This window comes from Schistocerca nitens, chromosome 2, assembly GCF_023898315.1.
Source record: "Schistocerca nitens isolate TAMUIC-IGC-003100 chromosome 2, iqSchNite1.1, whole genome shotgun sequence".
Classification (NCBI taxonomy): domain Eukaryota; kingdom Metazoa; phylum Arthropoda; class Insecta; order Orthoptera; family Acrididae; genus Schistocerca; species Schistocerca nitens.
Genome location: NC_064615.1, coordinates 669,611,890 through 669,636,577, shown reverse-complemented (window position 1 = coordinate 669,636,577; position 24,688 = coordinate 669,611,890). Strand labels below are relative to the sequence as shown.

The window sequence follows — 24,688 nt, the reverse complement described above, 5'->3', positions numbered from 1 at the left end:
GAAACATGCAGAACTATACTTGTAGAAGAACAGCCTAGCAGATGTTTCCTAAATTAAATTATCTCTCTTCGCGGGTTTTGAGCCGATGAAAAACCTACTCGGAAATAATAATTGTTTTCCGCACCGAGACTCGAAATAGTGACATTTACCTTAAGACGGCAAGTGCTCACCAGCCGAGCTATCCTAGTACCACTCACGACCATTGCTTACAGCTTTACTTCCACCAGTATCTTACCTCAGAGCTCCCAGACTTCACAGAAGCTCTCCTGCGGAACTTACAGGTCCAACACGACTGCAAGAAAGGTTGCTGCACAGGCATAGCTTTGACACAGTTGGAGATTAATTTTAATTTTAATAACCAACAGCCTCAGTTGCAACGTTTACCTATATTTACCTAGGTTTCAGTTGGGATAACCCAACCTTCTTCAGAATAAAAGTAATTACCGTTTGTCCATAGTGGACATCGTCAAGCTAAAATTACAAATACATAAATTATCGTCAGACTGTAAAAACTTATCTGAAACTGCCTCGGCCCCACTTCGCGACCGCGATGCCGCAGCCACGAGTGCTGTACTGCTGGAGAATTCTATGAAGTTTGGAAGGTACAGAATGAGATACTGGCGGGAGAAAATCTGTGAGGATGGGTCAGGAGTCGTGTTTGGTTAGCTGACTTGTTGAGCAGATGCTCGCGAAAGGCAGAAGTCCGGAAGTCGAGTCTCCGTCAGGAAGTTCTATATCATCATTTTGGAAACTCCCTCCACTCCTAGCCTATGGCATGTCTCTAAATTATCCTTTCTTACGGGACTGCTAGGTATGCAAGATGAGGTGCTGTCGGAGGTAAAGCTGTGGGGACAGACAGTGAGTCTTGCTTTGGTAGCTCAGCTGGTGAGCATTTGCCCACACAAATCAAAAGTCGTGAGTTCAAGTGTCGGGCTTTGCACAGAGATTTAATCTGCAAGCAAGTTTCACTGTGCCTTACGTTAACGATGCTACTTTAAAAAATGGAATTATCATTGACTTATGAAATCAGTATTTCAATCTTAGTAAACAGTGCTAAAAATGTGGATCTTTTAAAAGCAATATTTTTTCGTGATTGAAATGCAAATTAACCCTTCTTTTACCCCTCAGAAAATTTCATTTACCGCTCAGGAAGTAATTACCACCCCGGCTGGGAACCATTGCCCTAAGGGCATACTGACAGCAGTAACCTTCATGTAATTGGTAGAGTACAAATTTTAATATGATATGACTATGTCATATGTTTTGATAATGGGAAACTAATTCGTCAAAACCAATACGGTACTTCACGTTGACCTAGAATCATGAAATTTGGCAAGAAGCAAGGTCTCACAGTACAAGTGAAACAAAAAATATCTTAAAATTGTGAAAGTGCAGTTATATCACACAAACAATCTTTTGCTCTTAGAATATGGATTGCATTCATAATCCTTCAAAAATGTAACAGAAACATTACTGCATGGAAAAAAAAATTTAAGTTGTCATGTTTCAGTAAGTAGATAAAATACATTTTATTAAAGCTTCTATATCTAACATATATAAACTTAAGTCCCTTAGCCGTTTCCTTTTGTATCTTCGGGCTAGTCATAGGAGCTACTGTATAAGTTATGATACGGTCTTGGAATTCCCGCGACCAATATCCATATCGAAAGCAGGGGAAAATCGTTGAGATTCTCGATTCCCATTATGGATGAAGTGTACAGGGTGATCGTTAATAAAACCGACGATCTGCAGGGCTGGATTCCTGACCGGAAATGGAGTAAAAGAGGTCTCATGAACATGTGTTCAATAACGGGAGGTGTGTCTGTAATGACAACAAATCGTCCCAGGATACGTTACAAAGCTGTATCCCATCCACGGCACAACAGATGTTCAAAGTGGTCACTATAGTATTGCAGGTGATAGGGACAGTAACAGCTGTCATGCAGGAAACACGTAATCGAAATTCGGCTAACACCATGCTGGTTGACCGCTAGCCTGGGGTTTGTACTAGGGTTCGTCTCAACATCCTGTAGAAACCAGCTCACCACGTCCGCTGCTTCCCTGCACGTTCGTCTGTCTCAGACATTCGTTGATCACACAAACGCCAAAAAATGGCTTGAAATGTTGTGTGATGTGATTGGCGTCTGTGAGGGGACGTTTTTTTGTATAGCTGTGCTGCTTGTCGACCGTTTCCATGTGCTTGGCCGTACACAAACACCATTTCGGCTTGTTCCTGACATGAGTATCGGACCATTCTGCTGCTTACAGTACGCCGCGTCTATCACACAGCCTGCAATGCACAAAGAACGCACGGCACGTGGTTGGAGGAACTGTCATCCGTGAGCACCATCTATCACGTAAAGGATGCATATCAGGACACAAGTTCATAGGACCATTTTCCTTCCATTTCCAGTCATGAATACGTCCCGTCCACCTTGTATATACACACCTGTATTAAGTTTGCACAGAACTCTCAGTGCACGAGTCCTACTCGCATTTGACCAATTTCTTAAAAATAATAGCATTAAAGCGTGACACCGTGGTAGACGTTACGGCTACTGATAATGCATGAACAATTTCTTTCTCGCATAGCCCACCCACCACAATCACACTTCGGACTTTATAGAACTGGTGTGTGACAGTAAGAATGAGACGCATACACCTTATATAAATAAACAGCTCATTAAATCCCTTCTCCGAGTTGTAAGTGGTTCCTGCAATAGACCATAAATAGACACTCAGGAGGTTAAAACAACTGCATGGCTAACGTAACGAAAGAACTGCCTCCAAACACATTTGTCATTTTGGTATTTGGCGCACTTAGCATACTTATTACAGACAGTGTATGCTTATGAATAATACACAATCCATATAATGCATACGGATCAACATACCTGCTATCTATGAAGGGATCTCCCTGACGTAGACACGAAGCTCCAGACAACCTAACGGATTATCATCTTTGGATTGATTCGCCATTAACCTGAAATGTCCATACGGCAATTCAGGAAGGTTAACAAGTTTTAGCCCCATCGGTTTGAAGTTCACCATTTGGTAGGTACCCTGCAAACAGGTCACAAGGTCAGACTTATTATACTCTCTACGTTATATCTTGTTAAGTGATTAAAATGGAAAAACAACATACAACCACCGGACTCGGATGCAAATATTGCTGTATATTGACTTATTCACCATTACGAGTAACATAAAAATATATAACTCTGCACTGTACGTATACCTTATAAACAATGAGACGCCTGAGACGGTGCATCCTAATTACGTCCAAGATAATGAAGTATATAGTTATTACAATGGAATGAATACCCCTAGCTCCATACAGGCGTTGATATTAGTCAACGTGGCCAGATGAAAATGTGTGCCCCTTCCAGGACTCGAACCTGGGATCTCTTGTTTACATGGCAGACGCTCTATCCATCTGAGCAACCGAGTACACAGAGCAAAGTGCGACTGCAGGGACTCCTCTTTGGCACGCCTTACGTGAGACCCACATTCCCAACTTATTGTCCCGTACTATACTCATAGTGCCCCTGCCCATTATACTCATTACTAGCGGCTTTTTGCCGATTCCCTTAAGAGTCCAGGCACTGTGCATCCGCACAGAAGAAGAAGGTCAAATGGCCGGTGAGCCTTATATATATATATATATATATATATATATATATATATATATATATATATATATATATATATATATATATATATATATATAAGGCTCTCCTCTAGACGAAGGAAGACGTACGCGAAGTACATCTTCGACACAAATCGAGTCTTCAGTTTCATATAGCATTCACGAAGCAATTGTTCAATTGTTACCTTACGTTTCATGTTACTCCTGTTCGAAATGCATGCATATGGATTCTCAGGGAGAGGGCAGTCTTAGGATATTTTTAGTTGGTTAGTATATAAGATGCACAAATACTTTCGAAGGAAATCAAACAGCACATGGGTATGTCAGTAATATGACCGTATACATAAGAAAAACTGGGAAAAATATGAAAAATGACATAAAATCTTTAAAATTGGAGGGAAATCTGGTATAATTACGAAAAATTACTTTAAAATAGGTAAAAACTGAGGGAAATACGAAGAACTACATAACATCGCGAAAACCTAGTAAAATTACGGAAATTGACTGAGAATACATAAAATTAGGAAAGAATACCATGAAATGAGTAGTGAGCAAAATCAGTTAAACTGCGTGTTCTGGAGCAGGTGAGTAGAATGATACTAAATATACATTACTTAATAGGGGAAAGAGTTGGCTTTCTAGAGATGTGACGTCAAAGCAAAAAGGCAATATTATTCCGCATATGATCAACAGAAACTAACATCGGACCATGACTTTTGTGTGCAAAAGGAAAGTTACCAGAGCAAGCGGTAAACTGCGATAAGACTGCTACTGTTTGATCATACGCGTTTCCGGCAGCAGACGGTCATTTTATAGGACTGATGTGCGTCATACAATTGTGGAAACCTATGCTGTTACAAAGAATCGATGTTTTCTTTGGAGTGAAAGATGGTAGTTTCATCACTTAGCAGTTTTTCGCCATAGTTTATCGTAGAGAAACTTGCAGAGAGAATGTACGTCATGCACGGGAAATACGTCTCTTACATTAGAATACTGACAGCGCTGCATTCCACGTGACTAACAGGTCGGAAACCGCGCGGCTCTTGCATTATAGGGTGTTTAAGTGAAGAATCGTTTACCTTTTCGAATGTGTTAATGTTCCACTATAATTTCTCTCTTTCCGATATCTTACTGGTATCGATACCAAACACCAGAACAATACTACAGAATTGACAGCACAGTCGATTTACGTAAAATGATTTGGAGTCTTACTAATTTTCCCGCTAAGAAACACCACCGTAATTGCCCATACTATCTTTTCAAATACCACGTGTTGCAGGAGAAAGCCTCATTTGGCGCTGGCCTTACACAATGTACACGCTTGGCGGACATATGACATGTTCCCATTTCCCATGAGAGGCCAAAACATGGACCTGTAGCATTAACTCAGCTCATCCTGTTTCTGCACGGGTTGCAGAAGGTTCTAAATACAGTGCTGTCCAACTTCTCCTTAGGTCTTACTTAAACTGAAACGATCACGCGGACAAAGCTGCAGGAAGAACGGGGCTGACACTGATTAACAGTTAAAAGATGCAGAGAGACTGTCTAAAACCACATTGCTGTTTTACTGTACGGGGCCCTTAACGGACCAGCTCGGGAAAGGTGACTCGTTTCGAGATATGAGAGTGCAACGAATATGATTCACCAGTGGTTGTAATCGTGAAAAGATGTCTCAAAAAATGGCTCTGAGCACTATGGGACTCATCTTAGGTCATCAGTCCCCTAGAACTTAGAACTATTTAAACCTAACTAACCTAAGAACATCACACACATCCATGCCCGAGGCAGGATTCGAACCTGGATTCGAACCTGCGACCGTAGCAGTCCCGCGGTTCCGGACTGAAGCGCCTACAACCGCACGGCCACCGCGGCCGGCGAAAAGATGTCTCCATACAATCCCACGCAAGTATGTGATTGAATGGAGACACATGATTTCAGATCACAAACAGCATATCTACCGGAAGGTGTAACAGTATCAGCGACTCTTGTGTGTGCCTGTAGAACCAAGCCTGCTTTTTATGCAGGATGACAGTAAAATGGTCGTTTTGATCGTGTTTCTAATCACGTGGTCCTTAAGTGAAATGTAAGTTGCTCACGCTAGAATCCTTCTATGGTCAGCTTCAAATGTCAGTTCTCAATAATGTCCCTAGAAAAGCACATCGTCTTCCCTCCCGGGATTCCCATTTGTGCTGTCTGGTGTGTGTAATCTGACTGCTGAAAAAATATAATTACTCACCATGCAGTGACTCTCATGATCAATATAATTAATTAGTCTATCAATTTAATACCAATTAAGTGCCTTCCGGCCGGTGGAAGCGATAGCTAGCGTATAACAGACATTACTCTTGAGTTGGAGCAATAATCAGGGGTTTATTTCGTTGTAGCGATATCTTTTAAGGAAATTTTAATCTACCATCTACACAGGAAGAGACAAACCTCGTAATAAAATCAGATGTATTACCGAATTTATGAAGTGATACATAGAATCAAATAAACTGCACTGTTACCTTAAGAGACTTCGTATTTGGCGAGGCATTTAGTTACTTTAAGGGAATCCGAAAGTGAGAAGGCATCCCGTGACAGAGGTAGATCTTGGTATTCAGTAATGAGCCAAAAGCGAGTTTAATATTCTAGTCTTGTGATGGGTGATGTAACAAATACTAAGCTGATAAATTTTCGTCAGAGTCCTCATCTGTTCACGTAAATGTCTTATAATTTAAAATCTGTAACTTTCCGGTGTCTTCAGGTCTCTTCCACGCATACAGTCTCCTTTCATGATTGTTAAACCAAATGTTAGCTGTGATTAAATTATGCATGTGTTAAGCTCCACCAGTCGGCTTCCTCTTTCATTCCTTTCCCCTCGTCCATATTCACCTATAATTTTTCCTAATGTTCCTTTTCCTACTATTGAATTCCAGTTCCCCATCACAATTAAATTTAGATCCCCCTTAACTATCTGAATAATGTCTGTTATCAGAAATTTCTTCAATCTCTTCATCATCTGCGGAGATAGTTGGCATGTAACCTTATACCACTTTGGAGTTTGTTGGCTTTGTGTCTGTCTTGACTACAACAGTGCTTTCACTATGCTGTTCATAATAGCTTACCCTCATTCCCATTTTCTTATACATTATTAAATCTACTACTGCGTTACCCCTGTTTGATTCTGTATATCTTAACCTGTATTCATCAGACCCGAAGGCTTGTTCCTCCCATCACCGAACATCACCAATTGTATCGAACTTACTAACCAGTTCCCTTTTTAAGTTTTCTAATGTACCTGCCCAATTAACGGATCTAACATTCCACGCTCCAATCCGTAGAATGACAATTTTTTTATCCTGATGAGGACTTCATCCTGAGTAGTCCCTGCCCAGAGAACCGAATAGGGTACTATGAGGATTGACTGAAAAGTAGTGCCTTCATCTTCCTAACTCTTCAACACTTGGCAGCATCGGTATGCGGCAGGTACTGGCTTGTTTCGTGGCCTCTTCTCTACAGCTCCAGTTGCCGGGAAGTCTTAGCATTGAACAGTTGTGTTGTTACAGTGTAAAGTATGGAACCCTGCGCAGACGGTCGGTCAATGCGATTTAGCAACGTGCAGTCATTGAATTCTTGACAGCAGAAGGTGTCACCCCAAAGGAGATTCATCAGAGAATGAAAGCAGTTTCCGTGATCGTCTTGATGTGAGTACTGTGCGTCGTTGGGAGAGTATGTTTAAAGACGTTGACGTGGGAACATCATCTAACCTGCGTGACAACCAAAGAGTTGGATGTCCTCTGTCAGCAACCACCGAGTTTCACAAGCAAAATGTTGACAGATTGATTCAGGACGATCGTCGTATCACTCAGAGAGAAATTGCAAGCACAATCGGCATTTCATAAGAAAGTGTGGGTCACATTAATGCTTTTCTTGGCAATCGGAAGATCTGTGCATAATGGGTACCCCGGATTTAATACTGTAAGGTTTTCATATGTTTTCTGTCATTATAAATAATTCACCTCTGCTGTACCGGGACAAGATGAATGAGCGCGGCGCCCAAGTAGGAAATAACATCCTTGACGTTGTATTGAATGTAATCTATGGTGCACTTCTTGGCCACTCAGTTGTGCTGCGCTGAAGCAGTCGTATTTAAGGCATAGTAACGAACAGTTGAGTTTTAAGACGTGGAGATTGGACGTTTGTGAATCCGACAGAGTTTTGTGGCATACATTATTATGCAGATGAAAATTTGTTTGTAAACATATGCTACTGATTCTACTGCTGATAGGATTTTTTGGAAAGATTTTTCAAGGTAACCAATGGATGCTCAAGAACAAAATGTTTATTTGTCAGAACTTTGTCCCTCAGATAACTTATAACATTCATAATTGTTATTAATCTGATCTCTTTGTTTTCATTTGGTCACGAATAGCGCAACTGGTTGGAGTGTCGGTAATTTCTGTAATGAGAGAACTTAATAATTGTTAGGGTCTTCTTAGGCTGTATAGTTGTTTTTAGCACTAATCACAGTTTCATTTTTCAAGAACGACTTTCTTTAAAGTAAAACTCTCTTTCATCATTCTTAGTAAAGTTTTCAATATTTTGTCTGGTGTGCATTGCATCTTACGCCATACGAAGCTACAGATTGTATGTGACAAGCAGGGTTAGAGGATGTTAGAAAAGCTTTAAGGAAACTGAAGAATAACAAGGCTCCCGGCACTGATAGCATTTGTGCTAAAATGTGGAGGAGAAACATTAGAGCAGTCTCTTTTTGAACTTATCACTCTCATATGGGAACAGGCAAGGATGCCAGATGAATGGAATAAAGGAATATTATGTCACATACCTTAAAAGGGCGACCGAATGGAATGTGGAAACCTCTGTGCAATCACCCTCCTGAACCTGGGGTACAAGGTGTTATCTAATATTATTTTTGATCGGCTACTCCCATAGGTGGATAAAGAAATTGGAATATACCAAAGTGGATTTCGACGAAGAAGGGCAACAATAGACCAGATTTTCAAACTGTGCCAAATTTTGGAGAAAACTGTTGAATATAGAGTTGGAGCACATCACCTCTTTATTGACTTTATGGCTGCATACGACAGCGTCAATAGAAACCGCATTTTAGCATATGCAGATGATGTAGACATCATAGCACAGACAGAACCGGCACTGAAAAAGCTTTTACAGCCTTAATTCAGGCAAGTAAGAAGATGGGTCTCACACTTTCAGTGTTAATGGATACACATTTGATAGAGTTGATAGCTTCAGTTATCTTAGTTCCACAGTCACTTGCTTTCTTGCCTTCTCAAGTGAAATTATGATTAGGCTGATATAATCAAATAAGGCATATTTCGCCTTGATTAATTTATTCCTGTCAGCACTCCTTAGCCGCCCATTAAAACTCACTATTTACAAAACCCTAGTAAGACCAGTTCTGACTCACGCTTCGGAAACCGATGCAAGGCTGATCGACGGATTTGAGAGGATAGTTGAAACATCTGACTTTCAATACTCCCTAGAAAAGAATGGCCCTGACTAACAGTAACCCATACCTTTCATCATACCGAGCGAGGTGGCGCAGTGGTTAGCATACTGGACTCGCATTCGGGAGGACGACGGTTCAATCCCGCGTCCGGCCATCCTGATTTAGGTTTTCCGTGATTTCCCTAAATCGCTCGAGGCAAATGCCGGGATGGTTCCTTTGAAAGGGCACGGCCGACTTCCTTCCCTAATCCGATGAGACCGATGACCTCGCTGTCTGGTCTTCCTCCCCAAAACAACCAACCATACCTTTCATGAATCACTTACCTCACAAAAATCTTCGTTACTCAAACTACTGCAATACAGCGAGCGCCAATACTGCCAGCTAAATAAAAGATTCTAACTACTAAAGGTACTAACTACTGATAGGCATAGTTAGCAAGTGAAATATTTTGATGGAGAACAAACAATGTATTTACCTTAATAGTGTTCAAAAGTCATATATATATATATATATATATATATATATATATATATATATATATATATATATATATATATATATATATATATATATAAGTTCCTGACATCCAGTCTTACAAATTTCCTTTTTCTGGCGGACACACGTCCAGGTCGTCCGCTCTCAAAACTCTGGCATCTCTCTCCCCACATCCACCACTGCTGGCGGCTCACTTCCAGCTGCGCAACGCTACGCGCTGTTCACATCCAAGTGCCCACTACTATAATAGCGAATATTCCAACAATGCCAACCAGCCACAGACTGCACACAGCACAGTCAGTGCTTTTCATACAGAGTGCTAAGTGGCGGTACCAACATAAAAACCTAAACAGTCTACTTACAAAGTTTTGAGGAGAATGATTGGCCCTGTGTATGAGAGAGAACAATGGAGGAAACGGTACAATACAGAATTGTGTACTATATATGCCGATTCTTCTGTAACAATAATCATACGATCAAGAAGGATAAGATTGGGAGGTCATGTGGTGCGAATGGAGGAGTCTGAGGTGATATCGAAGGAGGAGAAAGAGGGCGAGGTCGACCTCCAGCAAGATGGCTAGATGGAGAGGAAGAAGACCTATGGAAACTTGGATGTACAATCTGGAGGAGGGTGGCATGTTACCGTGATGGATGGCGGAAGCTCGTTGGGAAGGCCAAGGTTCATCCTGGACTGTAGCGCCACAGAAGAAGAAGAAGAAGAAGAAGAAGAAGAATCTACCTGCGCGATTAAGGTATCTAACATTCAACTCTCCAATCCGTAGCACGCCGTTTTTTTTTTCTCCTGATGACGACATCCTCCTGAGTAATCCCCGCCGGGAGACATGAATGGGAGACTATGTTACCTGTGGAATATTCCACTAATTTCATCATCATTTAGCCATACAGCATAGCTTCATGTACTTATGAAAAATTACAGCTGTAGTTTCCCCTTGCATTCAGCCATTTGTAGAGCCAGTAAGGCTTGCTGCAACCACACAGCGGCAGAGCGGACAGTTACATTAAAAACTCGGCGCATTTTATTGAAAAACTGAGGGAGATTAACGTCAGCCCAAGTGATATTCTTGTGAGCTTCGATGTAGTGTCATTGTTTACCATGGTGCCTGTAAACGAAGCTATTTCATATATAGCAGATATTTTTACGACTGACATAGTGGCTTTATTTAAACACTGCCTGACGACAACTTATTTCCAGTACAACAACGAGTTTTACGAACAGATCGACGGGGTGGCGATGGGAAGCCCTCTCAGCCCAGCTGTTGCCAATTTATTTATGGAGATCTTCGAACAGCGAGCGCTGCAGACTGCCAGTAAAAAGCCTGCTAAATGGTACCGCTATGTTGATGACACATTTGTAGTGTGGACGCATGGTGAAGAAGAGTTGGATGTCTTCTTGGTGCACCTGAACAGCATTAACCCGAAGATACAGTTTACGATGGAGAAAGAGAGCAACGGTCAATTCAATTTCCTGGATGTGTCGGTAATTAAACGGGTGGATGGGACGCTGAGCCACAAGGTGTAAAGAAATAACACTCACACGGATCAATACCTCCACAAGGAATCTAACCATCATCCTAGGCAAAAAAGAGGCGTCATTAAAACCTTGGTGGACACAGCCAACAAAATCTGCGAGCCGACTTACTTACAAGATGAACTGAATCACCTACGATCAGCCTTCATCAAAAACGGATATACCAGCAAGGAAATTGATCGAGCCCTCCATCAAAGAAGAAAAGAAGCCAGAAGTCCAGAGCAACAACGGTCACCTACTGGAAACGTTTTCCTACCGTTTATTAATAAGGTTACGGACCGCGTCGGGAAAGTTCTGGCCAAGTATGGGAACGAAACAATCTTCAGATCCACCAAGACGATTAAGGAATATTTAAGAACTGCAAAAGACGCACGACATCCCCTAGCAACACCTGGGGTATACAAAATTCCATGCAGTTGTGGTCAAGTATATACTGGAACAACGAAAAGAAGTGTAAACACCTGCTTAGCCGAACATAAAAGAAACTGTCGCTTAGGACACATCGAAAAATCGGCCGTAGCTGAGCATGTTCTTCGAGATGGGAATCATGAAATTAAATTCAACGAGAGAAGCGTCCTAGCACGAACATCCCATCATCATGCGCGCATGTATAGAGAAGCAATAGAAATTCACAAACACCATAACAATTTTAATAGAAAAGAGGAAGTTTTAAAGTTGGACAAAATATGGATGTCGACGTTGCGCCAGCAGAATGACAATCGATTACTCGTAATCGAGAATGATGACGCCTTCCAAAGATACGCATACCGTCGGCATCACGTGACGAATGGTGGTGCCCTCTATGCGCTCTATAAATGCGAGAGTACTTGGAGCCTCAGTGGCAGTAGCCGGACGACCTCAGAAGATGTCTCCCGCAGATGGAGACGAAACGTCAGGTGGAAATTTTATACATCGACCACGGCCTCTCAGCCCGGAAGTTTTAACTGAAGACAACACCGGCCGTGAAAACCTACATTGTATGATTAAACGCCTTTACGGGGAGGAAGTGTCAGTTTTGGTTCGGCGACTGCAGGGACTGCGCAAGAAGAAAGCATAACAACTGTGTACGCTTACTTTCCTGCTATGCTGCCGGGACACCACAACAGTGGCGAAGTTTCTGAAGGCGAGAAGGTTTCACTCGGCGCAAGCGCACCGTATTTACAACCGCATGGAACTAGCGATGCTACGGGGACGAATTCACGATACGCGGCGAGAACTAGCGGAAATCAGCAGTAAGCTGTTACATCTCCATTTATATATCAGTAACATAATGCAGTTTTATGACTGGAATAAGGTGGACTGTCTAACGTTCAGGACCATGGAGCTCAGTGCCGAAATGGCAACTAATAGGCAAAAGAGGAAATTCGTTGGCCTGCAGAAAGGCAGAGGTGAAACATCAGTCGCTGGCAACTCTCGAATTGCGATTAACATGTCTGGGAGAGAATTAACAAAAGAGGAACATTCAGTTCTGTCGGAAGGCGGCAACTTTGCAGTCACACCACTAAAGGTTCCTACGGAGGACATTATAGCAAATGTGGAGGCAGGAATCAGTTTGTTATCATCGCATTCCGCGGATGAAAAAGGTAGGAAATTAAGGAGATGGGACGTGGGTAGGTTGAAGGAACCAGAGATTGTTGAGACTTTCAGACGGAGCGTTAAGCAACAATTGACTAGAACAGGGGAAAGCATCAGAAGCCGAATGGGTAGCTTTGTGAGGTGAAATAGTGAAGACAGTAGAGGATCATACTGCTAAAAACACATGGCTTAATAGAAATCCTTGGGCAATACAAGAGATACTGGCTGTAACGGATTAAAGAAGAAAATATAAAAATGCCGTGAATGAAGCAGGCGAAAGGGAATACAAATGTCCAAAAAAATGAAATTGGCAAGAAGTGCAAAATGTCTAAGGAAAAATGTAAGGATTTAGAAGCATATTTCATGAGGAGACGGCTAGAAACGATTACAGGAAAATTTAAGAGGCCTTTGGAGAAAAGAGAAGCAGATTTGTGAACGTCAAGAGTTCAGATGGAAAACCAGTCCTAAGCAAGGAACAGAAAGCTGAAAGATGGATGGAAAACATAGACGGTCTATACAAGGGAGATGAACTGGAAGGCAATATTGTACAAATGGAAAAGAGGGCAGATAAAGATGAGACGGGAGACGATACTGCAACAAAAATTCCACAGAGCGCTGAAAGATCTAACTCGAAACAAGGCTCCAGGAGCATACGACGTTTCATCAGAATTACTAAGAGCCTTGGGAGAGCTAGCCAAGACAAAACTCTTTCGTCTGGTGTATGCCCTCCGACTTAAAGAAATTAAGCATTCCAAATTCAAAGAAAGAAGGAGCCGACAAGTGTGAATATCAGTCTGATACGTCATTATTGCAGAATATTAACACGAAGTCTTTACACGGCAATGGGAAAACGTAGAAGCCGACCTCGAGGAAGATCAGTTTGGGTTCCGGAGAAATGTAGGAAGACGCGACGTAGTACTAACCCTACGACTTATCTTAGAAGATAGGTTAAGGAAAGGCTAACAAACGTTTACAGCATTAGTAATATAGAATGCTTTTTACAGTGTTAACTATAATACTGTCTTTGGAATTCTGAAGGCAGCAATGTTAAAATACAGAGCGAAAGGCTATTTATAACTTACACACTAACCAGACGGCAATTACAAGAGTCGTGGGGCACGAAAGGGAATCAGTGTCTGAGAAGTGAGTGGGACAGGATTGTAGCCTATCGCTAATGTTATTCAAACTGTGCATTGTGAAAGCACTAAAGGAAACAAAAGGAAAGCTTGGAATAGGAATCAAAGTTCATGGAGAATAAATAAAAGTTTGATTTAGGCCGATGACATTGTAATTCTGTCAGCGACAGCAAAGGACTTAGAAGAGCAACTGAACAGAACGGAAGTGTCTCGGAAGGAGGATACAAGATGAACATCAAGAAAAGGAAAACAAGAATAATGGAATCAAATCGAATTAAATCTGGTGACGCTGCGGAAATTATATTAGGAAAAGATATACTTAAAGCAGTATATGTGTTTTGTTATTTTGCCAAAGTAGAGAGATCATAAAATGTAGGCTGCCAGTGGAAAAAAGAAGCGTTTCTGAAGAAAATAAATTTGTTAACACCAAGTACAGGTGAATGAATGAGTGTAAGAATGTGTTAACTGTCATATGCATGTGTGAGTACAATGTATATATTGTGTGAATGTGTGAGCGAATGGGAAAAAAAAATAAAAAATAATAAAAAATAATAAATAATAAAAAATAAAATAAAAATAAAAAATGTAAAATAAAAAAATTACCACACAGCTAGTGTATTTTTAAATCATTTAAAAGCAGAAAAAAATATGACAACCAAAAAGCTATTGTTTTAATGTCAGTTTTATTATTGAAGGCGTAGCCGCATGGCTTGAACTTCTATCTTCAGACTGGGCAATCCTTGATGACCCAGTATATTCTGCAGCGAGGCAGGTTAAAGTGTTTAAACATCTTTTCTAAAAGTATTTGTATAGAGTGTAGCCATGTATGGAAGCGAAACAAAAATTTTAAACAGATTAGACTAGAAGAGAATAGAAGCTTTTGTAATGTGGTGCTACAGAAAAATGCTGAAGATTAAGTTGGTAGATCATGCAACTAGTGAAGCGGTATTAAATAGAATTGGGAGGAAAAGAAATATCCAGCAAAACATGACTAGAAGGGACCGGTTTATAGAACACGTTCTGAGACAACAAGGAATCACCAATTCAGTTTTGGAGGGAAGTGTGAGGGGTAAAACTTGTAGAGGGAAACCAAGAGATTAATACGAATTCAGTAGGGTGTTAGTTGCAGTAGTTATTCGCAGATGAAGAGACTTGCACATGATAGCGTAGCGTGGGGAGGTGCATCAGACCTCTCTTCGGACTGAATACTACGTCAGTGTATCCTATCAGCGAGAAGTAGTACACTATGAGAACACTGTGGCTGTTCTACGATCGATTTCATTCGTCTCTGATCTCAAGTGTGGTTCCTCTTATTTAAAAGACCCCATGTGCTCGTCACACGTAAGCTGCTATTCTAGTTGCCGCTTCCTGCGTGTAGTGCACGCCTGAGCAACTAAGGGCAACGCTACGATTCTAAGCCTGATACTGACGATGGAGAAATCCACATTCGATACCATGGCAGAGACGTCGGAGCCCTGGCTTAGACCTTGAACTCCGTTTCCATGCAGAGGACTGCGATCGACCCTGGGTACAATGCTACGTATACTGAGTTTTACATGCACCCCGTGTGCGATGCTAGTTGCCTTCACGAAATCAGTCATCCGCCAAAAGGAACCGAGGATGCTTCAGACTCCAAGCGGAAAGCGTCATCAGTGTATAACGCACTGGCATCTGTTACTTAAGAAAACTTCGACCCACTCACGTTATCTGAGAATCTAATTTGTAGGCTCGGGCCTTCGTTAGCAATCTGTACTCGGGTACCGTGTCCAATGCTTTCCGAAAATCTAGGAATGTGGAATCTGCTTCTTGCCTTTCGTCCATAGTTCGCAGGATAACATGCTAGAAAGGAACAAACTGATTTTCGCACGAGTGATACTTTCTAAATCCGTGCTGATTCGTGGACAGAAGCTTTTTCCGCCTGAAGGAAATTTATTGCATTCGAAATCAGAAAGTGTTTAATAACTCGGCAGAAAACTGATATTACGAGTATTGGTCGCCATTATGTAGGTCAGTTCGCTTACACTTCTTACATACAGAAATAAAGTGAGGTTTTTCCAAGTCGCTAGGGACTTTACGCTGAGCGAGAGATTCGCGAAAAATGCAAGCTAGATAAGGCGTCAGTGCTGCAGAGTACTCTTCGTAAAAAGCGAATTGGGATTCCATCCGTCCGCAGCTCGTGGTCTTGCGGTTGCGTTCTCGCTTCCCGCGCCCGGGTTCCCGGGTTCGATTCCCGGCGGGGTCAGGGATTTTCTCTGCCTCCTGATGACTGGGTGCTGTGTGATATCCCTGGGTTAGTTAGGTTTAAGTAGTTCTAAGTTCTAGGGGACTGATGACCATAGATTTTAAGTCCCATAGTGCTCAGAGCCATTTGAACCATTTGATTCCATCCACTCTTGGCGACTTTTTTGTTTTCAACTATTTCAGTTGCTTCTCTACACAAGGGCTTCCTGTTTCTAAATCCTCCATACGAAAATTTGTGCGTGAGTTACTTCTTAAACTCGAAATTGAAAAACTTCACTTTCCGTTTCAATTGCCACCTCTGAGTGATCGACGATTGGAAATGGAAATGCCGTGTGGCTAGGGCCTCCCGTCGGGTAGACCGTTCGCCTGGTGCAAGTCTTTCGAGTTGACGCCACTTCGGCGACTTGCGTGTCGATGGGGATGAAATGATGATGAAAGACACACAACACCCAGTCATCACGAGGCAGACAATATCCCTGTCCCCGCCGGGACTCGAACCCGGGACCCCGTGCGCAGGAAGCGAGAACGCTACCGCAAGACTACGAGCTGCGGACATCGACGAGTGACCGGATAGAAGTCTTCGACTCGCGCTGTGATTTTACGTATCCAGAATTTCTCCTGTGTGCGGCAGCATCTCTTGCTAAGGTATGATGTTGGAAGTTGTTTGCTTCGCGCATCGATCTTTTCACATATACGTGCAATTCCGCAAGCTTTTGATAGACGTAGTACTGCTATTACACTGACGGAAAATAAATCGCGACACCAAAAAATGGTTAATGTAGAGTAATGTAATTTCGAAAATACCGGGTGATCAAAAAGTCAGTATAAATTTGAAAACCGAATAAATCACGGAATAATGTAGATAGAGATGTACAAATTGACACACATGCTTGGAATGGCATGTGGTTTTATTAGAACCAAAAAAATACAAATGTTCAAAAAATGTCCGACAGATGGCGCTTCATCTGATCAGAATAGCAATAATTAGCATAACAAAGTAAGACAAAGCAAAGACAATGTTCTTTACAGGAAATACTCAATATGTCCACCATCATTCCTCAACAATAGCTGTAGTCGAGGAATAATGTTGTGAACAACACTGTAAAGCATGTCCGGAGTTATGGTGAGGCATTGGCGTCGGATGTTGTCTTTCAGCATCACTAGAGATGTCGGTCGATCACGATACACTTGCGACTTCAGGTAACCCCAAAGCCAATAATTGTATGGACTGAGGTCTGGGTACCTGGGAGGCCAAGCATGACTAAAGTGGCGGCTGAGCACACGATCGTCACCAAACGACGCGTCTAGCAATATGGGGTGGAGCGCCATCCTGCATAAACATCGGACGTTCCAGCAGGTGTTTATCAGCCAGGGCGGGGATGATGCGATTCTGTAACATATCGGGGTACCTCTCACCCGTCTCTGTAGCAGCTCCTTTTATACACGATTGTCATGCGCAGTCACTGACGTTTTGCTGTCCAGCGCCATCTGTCGGACATTTTGTGAACTTTGTTTTTTTTTCTCTCTAATAAAAACTCATGTCATTCCAAGCATGTGTGTCAATTTTTACCTCTCTATCTACATTATTCCGTGGTTTATTAAGTTTTCAAATTTATACTGACTTTTTTATCACCCGGTAGATTTGTCTAGGTAACATATTTAAGTGATTCACATTACTAGATCATAGGTCGATGTAAGCACGAGATAAGCCATTGAGAATGTGAGATGTTGGTACGCTGATACCCTATATAACCTCTAGAAAGCTGAATGCAAACATGCAAGCGTGCATGGATTGTATTGTACAGGCGCTGGATGTCAGTTTATGGGCTGGAGATCCATGCCTGTTGCCCTTGGGCGATAATTACAGGGATGGTTAACGATGGTGTGAATGACGCTGGAGTTGTCGTCTGAAGATGTCTCCTTTGTGCTCGATTGGAGACAGATCTAGTAATCGTGTAGGATGAGGCAAATTGTCTATACACTGTAGAGCATGTTGGGTTTACAATAGCGATACGTGGGCGAGTGTAATCCTGTTGGGAAACATTCTTTGGAATGCTGTTCTTGATTGGCAGCACAACAGGTCTTATCACCAGATTGACGAACAAATTTGCAGTCAGAGTGCGTGGAATATCCAAGAGAGTATTTCTGCTGTCATACGAAATCGTATTCCAAACCATTAGAGCAGGTTTAGGTCCTGTGTCTTTAGCACGCAGGCTGGTTGGTTGCAGGCCCTCAACTGGCCTCCTTGAACCGAAACATGGCCCTCACTGATACCGAGACAGAACCAGCTTTCATCAGAAAATGCAATAGACCTCCACTCTGCCGTTCAATGAGCTCTCGCATGACACCGCTGAAGTCAGAAATGGTGGTGGTTTGGGGTCAGTGGAATGGAGGCATCTGGCTTGGAGCTGTCCTTGAAACAATCGCTTTGTAACAGTTCGTTGTGTCACTGTGGCGCCAACTACTGCTCAAATTGCTGCTGCAGATGTAGTTCGATGCGCAGAGCCGTACACCGAACAGGATGGTCTTGCCTGACGGTAGATACATGTGGCTATAAGTAGCCTGGGCATCCGGCGACCGTACATTCTCGAGACAACCACTGCCAGCAACCACGTACTGTGGTTACATTCCCACCAAGTCTATGTGCAACATTGCAGAAGGAACATGCAGGTTCTCATAGCCATATTAAACGACATGGTTCAAATTCGGCGAGGTACTGACGATGGCGTCCTTGACACCTTAAAGACATTCTTGACTAACATTAGCTCACCACGACTAATCTCAGGTCCATTAATGCTCACGACCGTTATAGCATGTACTTAATGCAAAACTGATTTGTTTCCTCATAGTCGCTATACTATTGACACTCTTACGTGACTGATGCGAAACCTGAATAGACATTGTCTTTCAGATGTAGAAGCACGCCTGCCAACTTGAGTTTATGTGGCACAGCTTTTCATGGTGCTGCGATTTTTTTTTGTTAGTGTATTTTGCGTCAGGCCAAGATCTCATTTCATTTAACATTGAATTTGAAGTTAATTGAAATACCTAGATGAATAGACAGGGAAGAAAGGCGCATTACGTGTAGTATCGGTTTGGACAATGTACGTGCAGTGCATGAGGGCATTACAATCTCAGGTGAGCTCAGGATCGGGAGTTTGGGAACAGATATACAGTTTAGAAACATTCTTGAGCACGTCCCGATAGGAGGGAAGCCACATCACCTATTTTTCTGTTTCCCTTCTTGAACTATAAAAACATTTCAAAAAACTCTTAGAATGCTTTGGAAATGTTCTCTCTGTTGTTAGTAGCTCTACAATCTGCTAACTTAACCGATGTAATGTGATATCTATCCAGTGTACGCTTTGTTTTTTCGTCATAGCTTCATTTCTCTAAGTTCTTTCTTTTGCTACATTTTCGTTGAATCTTCTCCACTCTCTATAACATTTATAAATATTTCATCTAATTCAACACACGTTATCGTTTGAACTTCTGGTCTTATCGTTCCATTTCCAGTTTTCTTATCTTTTGCACTTTTCATAGCCTTTGCTTTAATTTAATCAGGCACACACACACACTCACACACAAACAAATACACACAGACATAAGCTCACCGGACAAAAAAATTGTCAGCCTAGAGAAATCATTACAAGCATCATTTAACACCAAGTAATTCCGTCCACAGTCTTTGTAGCCGCTTTGATTCTGCCAGAAAGTACGTCCAGGACACTGTACATCGCATCCAGCTTAAGCCACTCGCTGAGTATTTGACACCCAATTCCACCAAGTTGCGTGGAAGCTGATGTTGGTGTTTTATCCACTGTTCTAATAGTCACACAGATTTTCTATAGGGTTGGATCATTTTGCAGGCCAGTCGAGACGTAATAGGGCGGGGACGTGTTCAGAAAACAGGTCACGTATTCTTAGAGCCCGATAAACCTGGCTGTTGTCGTCTTTATGAGCCTGTGTGAGCATTGTTCCCTCGCAAGGTGACTGACTCAAAATGTTCATTTCACGCTGTTTCCATCGCGGCGGTCACTCGATAACTGATTGGTATGGGCCTGCAGCAATTCCTGTCGCATTTGGAAGCGATTGTGAATCACAAGCCTTGAAACGCGTCTCGCTCCCTCTTAGTCAGGGTCTCTTTCCAACGCGTCTCGTGGAACGTATGTTACATACCATTCCTTGTAGGCAAGTTGAACAGTCCGATGCGAAACAGCAGCAAATCTAGCAACTTCACAGACTGTATGGCCACAAGCACATTTAAACACGATTACTCCTCTTTGCCAATCTGCCACGACGTTACATTTACCCATGCATATGCTTAATGTCCGTTTTAAACGTAAATGTCTCACTCATCGCTGCTGCCTCACGCTCACGTGGAGGCAGTGCACGAGCAGTTGAGCACGTGGGCCATTTGTAAAGGCTTAGTGATTTATCTGTGCATGCGCACTGGGCTTACTAACTTTTTGTCCGATGAGTTTATATATAAAGGGTGGGTGTCACAGGAATGTTGCGTCACGGTTGGAGGGTCTGTAGAGGAACAAATTGAGGACACGAATCCGGGTCCAAAAACGTCACCCAATTACACTACATAGAGCCGAAGTTACAGGCACCGGCGTCTGCCACTATGCCGCCCCCTCCCCCTCCCCTCTTCGATAACAAACGTGACTTTGTACACTGATGGACCGTAGGCGCAAGGCAACTGATAGCCACGATCGCCAGTGGAGGTGTGTACTACTGCGTAATAAGCCTTTGTTTCCTATGAATGTGATGCTCTGTTGCCTTGGTTGACGACGGTTTTGGACGCAGGTTTCTGTCTATAGTTTACTCTGCTGCATTGTACCTAAACTCATTGCAGAGTTTAGAAGATTCCAAAATAAACATAAACTGTAGATAGAAACTCGTGTCTGAAACCGTCATCCACACAGGGAGCAGAGCATCGCACTCAAAGGAGACAAGGCCCTTCTAAGCAGCAGCTAGCTCCACTTCCTCCACTGGTGATCGTGGCAATCAGTTACGGTCTCCATTTAACAAACAACACTTTGTTCCGTCAGAGTACAAAGTAACGTTTGCTGCCCAAGGAGGAGAGAAGGGCAGTCCATTCCTCAACTAATTCAAAGAACCAGATCTTTCTAGATAGTGGATGATGGATGATTCGAAAAAAATAAATGGTAGCTCGTCTGATTTCAAAAAGTATCTGGTGGCTGTAATGAGCAAGATGAAAATACTACTCTAGGCTGCTGCAATGGCGCCTCACCTCGCATCCATAAAAAAAAATTTCCCAGGCTACGAAAACTTTGTACACCAACTGCACATTTTGATTTGCATACCACACTAGCGCACAAAGGTTTTCTCTTCCACGAAAGCAGAACATAAAGGAAGCTTCATTTTTTTTCACCTTATTAGCTGGTGGGTAGTACTCACTCAGCCATCTCAGTAGTAATACTAATTATGACGATAGAAAAGTAAACACCACACTTTACCCAGTCTCTAAGTGAAAAAAAAACATTGACCATACTGGTAACAGAACCTGGGCCGCTATTGCTTCAGAATCAGCCGTTTTGCCGGCGCAGCTACCGGGACAAACGAAACAGTAAGTGTTTCAGTGCAATACATTAACGCTAAAAACGGAGACACTACCAGCATTATATTTCCGCTCTTGTGTTCAAAAGAATATCTCAGACATCAAAAGTTCAATAAACTTTTATATATTTTTGACTGAGTTGTTAGTTCTTATCCTTTGACGTAGCACCATACTCGGAATATGTTGTCAGCGATCATAAAAGCTGCAGTCTTCAGCCACCATGTGGTAGGAGCGTATTGCAAAGCGATCCAGGCACACTCCACTCCCAACAGATCAGGCTCCCCACCACTTTCACTGAACGAACCTTAGGCCGTCTCACTGGCTCACTGCTCCCCACCACTCTCAGGAATAAGACTGCAGGATAGCTCTCTAGCTCACTACTCCCCACCACTCTTAGGGATCAGATTGCAAACTGCCTCACTGCTCCCCACCAAGGTACTAGCTCTTGTCAAGGACATCACACGGGGCAGACCACACGGCGACTTGAGGAGTCACTCTGTTCGCTGCGCTCTCGGCACAGCGATACAGCTTGCAACCCGCTTTCTTGACTGAGCACCTCTCCATCCGAGTTCAGCTCTTTATTCCTTGTATCCTTATTTGATTTGTTTTAATTGTAATCTTCTTGTGCTGTTGCTCTTCTGTTTCCTTGGTGTGTGAGTGCTCTTGTTATGTGCACTGCTATGTCTTCTTCTATGTCTGTTGCATTTGTAGTCACTGTTGTTAGTGTGTTAGTAGCCTTTATGAACGTTTTAATTACCTTGGGTGGATATGATACAAATAATATAATGGTATGTATAGCACACAATTATTTTAACATACATGATAGTCCATTATGAAGGTTGTCTCAGGAGAAATGGTCAATATTCAGAAATGTGAGAGGAACTATCATTTGCAGCAAAAACTAAATGTGGATGTATGCCCTATTCCAAATGTTTTCTAAGATGGAACATATTTAAAGTTACTTTAGTGCGTTTTACTTGTTGTTGTTGTTGTTGTGGTCTTCAGTCCAGAGACTGGTTTGATGCAGCTCTCTATGCTACTCTATCCTGTACAAGCTTCTTCATCTCCCAGTACCTACTGCAACCTACACCCTTCTGAATCAGTTTAGTGTATTCATCTCTTGGTCTCTCTCTTCGATTTTTACCCTCCACACTGCCCTACAATACTAAATTAGTGATCCCCTGATGCCTCAGAATATGTCCCACCAACCGATCCCTTCTTCTAGTCAAGTTGTGCCACAAATTTCTCTTCTCCCCAATTCTATTCAATACCTTCATATGAGTTATGTGATCTACCCATCTGATCTTCAGCATTCTTCTGTAGCACTACATTTCGAAAGCTTCTATTCTCTTCTTGTCTAAACTATTTATTGTCCACTTTCACTTTCATACATGGCTACACTTCATACAAATACTTTCAGAAACGACTTCCTGACACTTAAAACTATACTCGATGTTAACAAATTCCTCTTCTTCAGAAATGCTTTCCTTGCCATTGCCAGTCTACATTTTATATCCTCTCCACTGAGACCATCACCAGTTATTTTGCTCCCCAAATAGCAGAACTCATTTACTACTATAAGCGTCTCATTTCCTGATCTAATTCCCTCAGCATCACCCGATTTAATTCGACTACATTCCATTATTCTCGTTTTACTTTTGTTGATGTTCATCTTATATCTTCCTTTCAAGACACTGTCCGTTCCATTCAGCTGCTCTTACAGGTCCTTTGCTGTGTCTGACAGAATTACAATGTCATAGGCGAATCTCAAAGTTTTTATTTCTTCACCATGGAGTTTAATTCCTACTTTTGAACAACACGAAATCCGGGCTTCTTGCGAAACCTTGTTGCAGAATAAAATTAAACTACATTAAATTTCCTTTAAAATGGTCCCATTTATTTTTTCTCAAGGACTTACAGGTAGCTTGAAGAGAACGAGAGAATACGGAATACCTTACCAAATTTGCATGCTTCCAGGTGTAGGTAAGCCAGTTTGCAGTAGTTTCCCGACTTCATAGACCACAGGCCATGTGTCCTGCATCAAATTATTCTCCTCGACTTCGGCGAAACTACTATGGTTCATTGTAAACAATGACAATGTGCTGAACAATAAAGAAAATAAGTAACAATGTCCATTAAATAAGTTCTGTCTCGGAAACCATTCAGAATAGTGCCTGTGTCCACATGTATTTTGCTTCAAGTGATCTTTCCTGTCATACCCTGAATATTGACCATTCGTCCTGCGACAACCTGTATGTTATATTTAATTTGTTATTTATTCATTTAACCCAAACAGATTAATGGCTTTAGGAGTCCTCTTACATCATACCAGAGTGTTATATGTAATTACAAAACTTATTAAAATCACAGTTACTTAAAAAAATTATAATATTTTTAATATTCTCTGCATGTATTTACTTTAAACATAGAGCCCATAGTTTCTTGCCTCGCTATTTTATGACGAAAATCGATCGCCTTAAACTTAAAAGGTACAAACTGGCAGATAATGCAAGAAGCTTTAAGAATTTGAAAGCTTTATATGAAACTACCAAATAAGTGTCCTTGGTGATAACAGTCTCAGTTTTAAAAATGAAAATCTTGTCAAGATTAGTGGAACAGCGAGTAAAATCTTTTAAAGTTAAAAATAAAGAATATCCTCAAGAACCAGAATCATTGGTTGATAATTTCGTTAAAGGGTTGTCAGAGTGGTTTGGCGTTATCTCCAGCAATGAGCTGATTAGACAGGCAACGTTACTGGACCTCCTGGTTCGAAGGCAAGGATTTTCAGACAACAAATCATTTCAGAACTGCTACATGAAGGATATTGCAGAAATGAATGCGTTAGGTTGTTCAACAAGAAAAAAACAGTGCTAATTTCTCAACCAGTTACCACTGTGCCACATGAGACTTCCTCAATCAGGAGGGAGTTCAACGAACTTATTAGTCGGCTTCAAAGAAGTCACGACCAGAAAGTGTGGCAGTT

The 24,688-nt window shown here is 41.9% G+C and overlaps 1 protein-coding gene across 1 annotated transcript in view; it reads right to left on the bottom strand.

The window, feature by feature from the left end:
* Nucleotides 1-24,688, bottom strand: part of LOC126236782 (uncharacterized) — a 154,702-nt gene that overhangs the window by 88,414 nt on the left and 41,600 nt on the right. Inside the window, exon 4 of the mRNA XM_049946363.1 lies at nucleotides 2,895-3,063. Within this exon, the coding sequence (XP_049802320.1) occupies nucleotides 2,902-3,063 (162 nt within the window). The 3' untranslated portion in view covers nucleotides 2,895-2,901. The remainder of the gene's footprint in view (nucleotides 1-2,894; nucleotides 3,064-24,688) is intronic.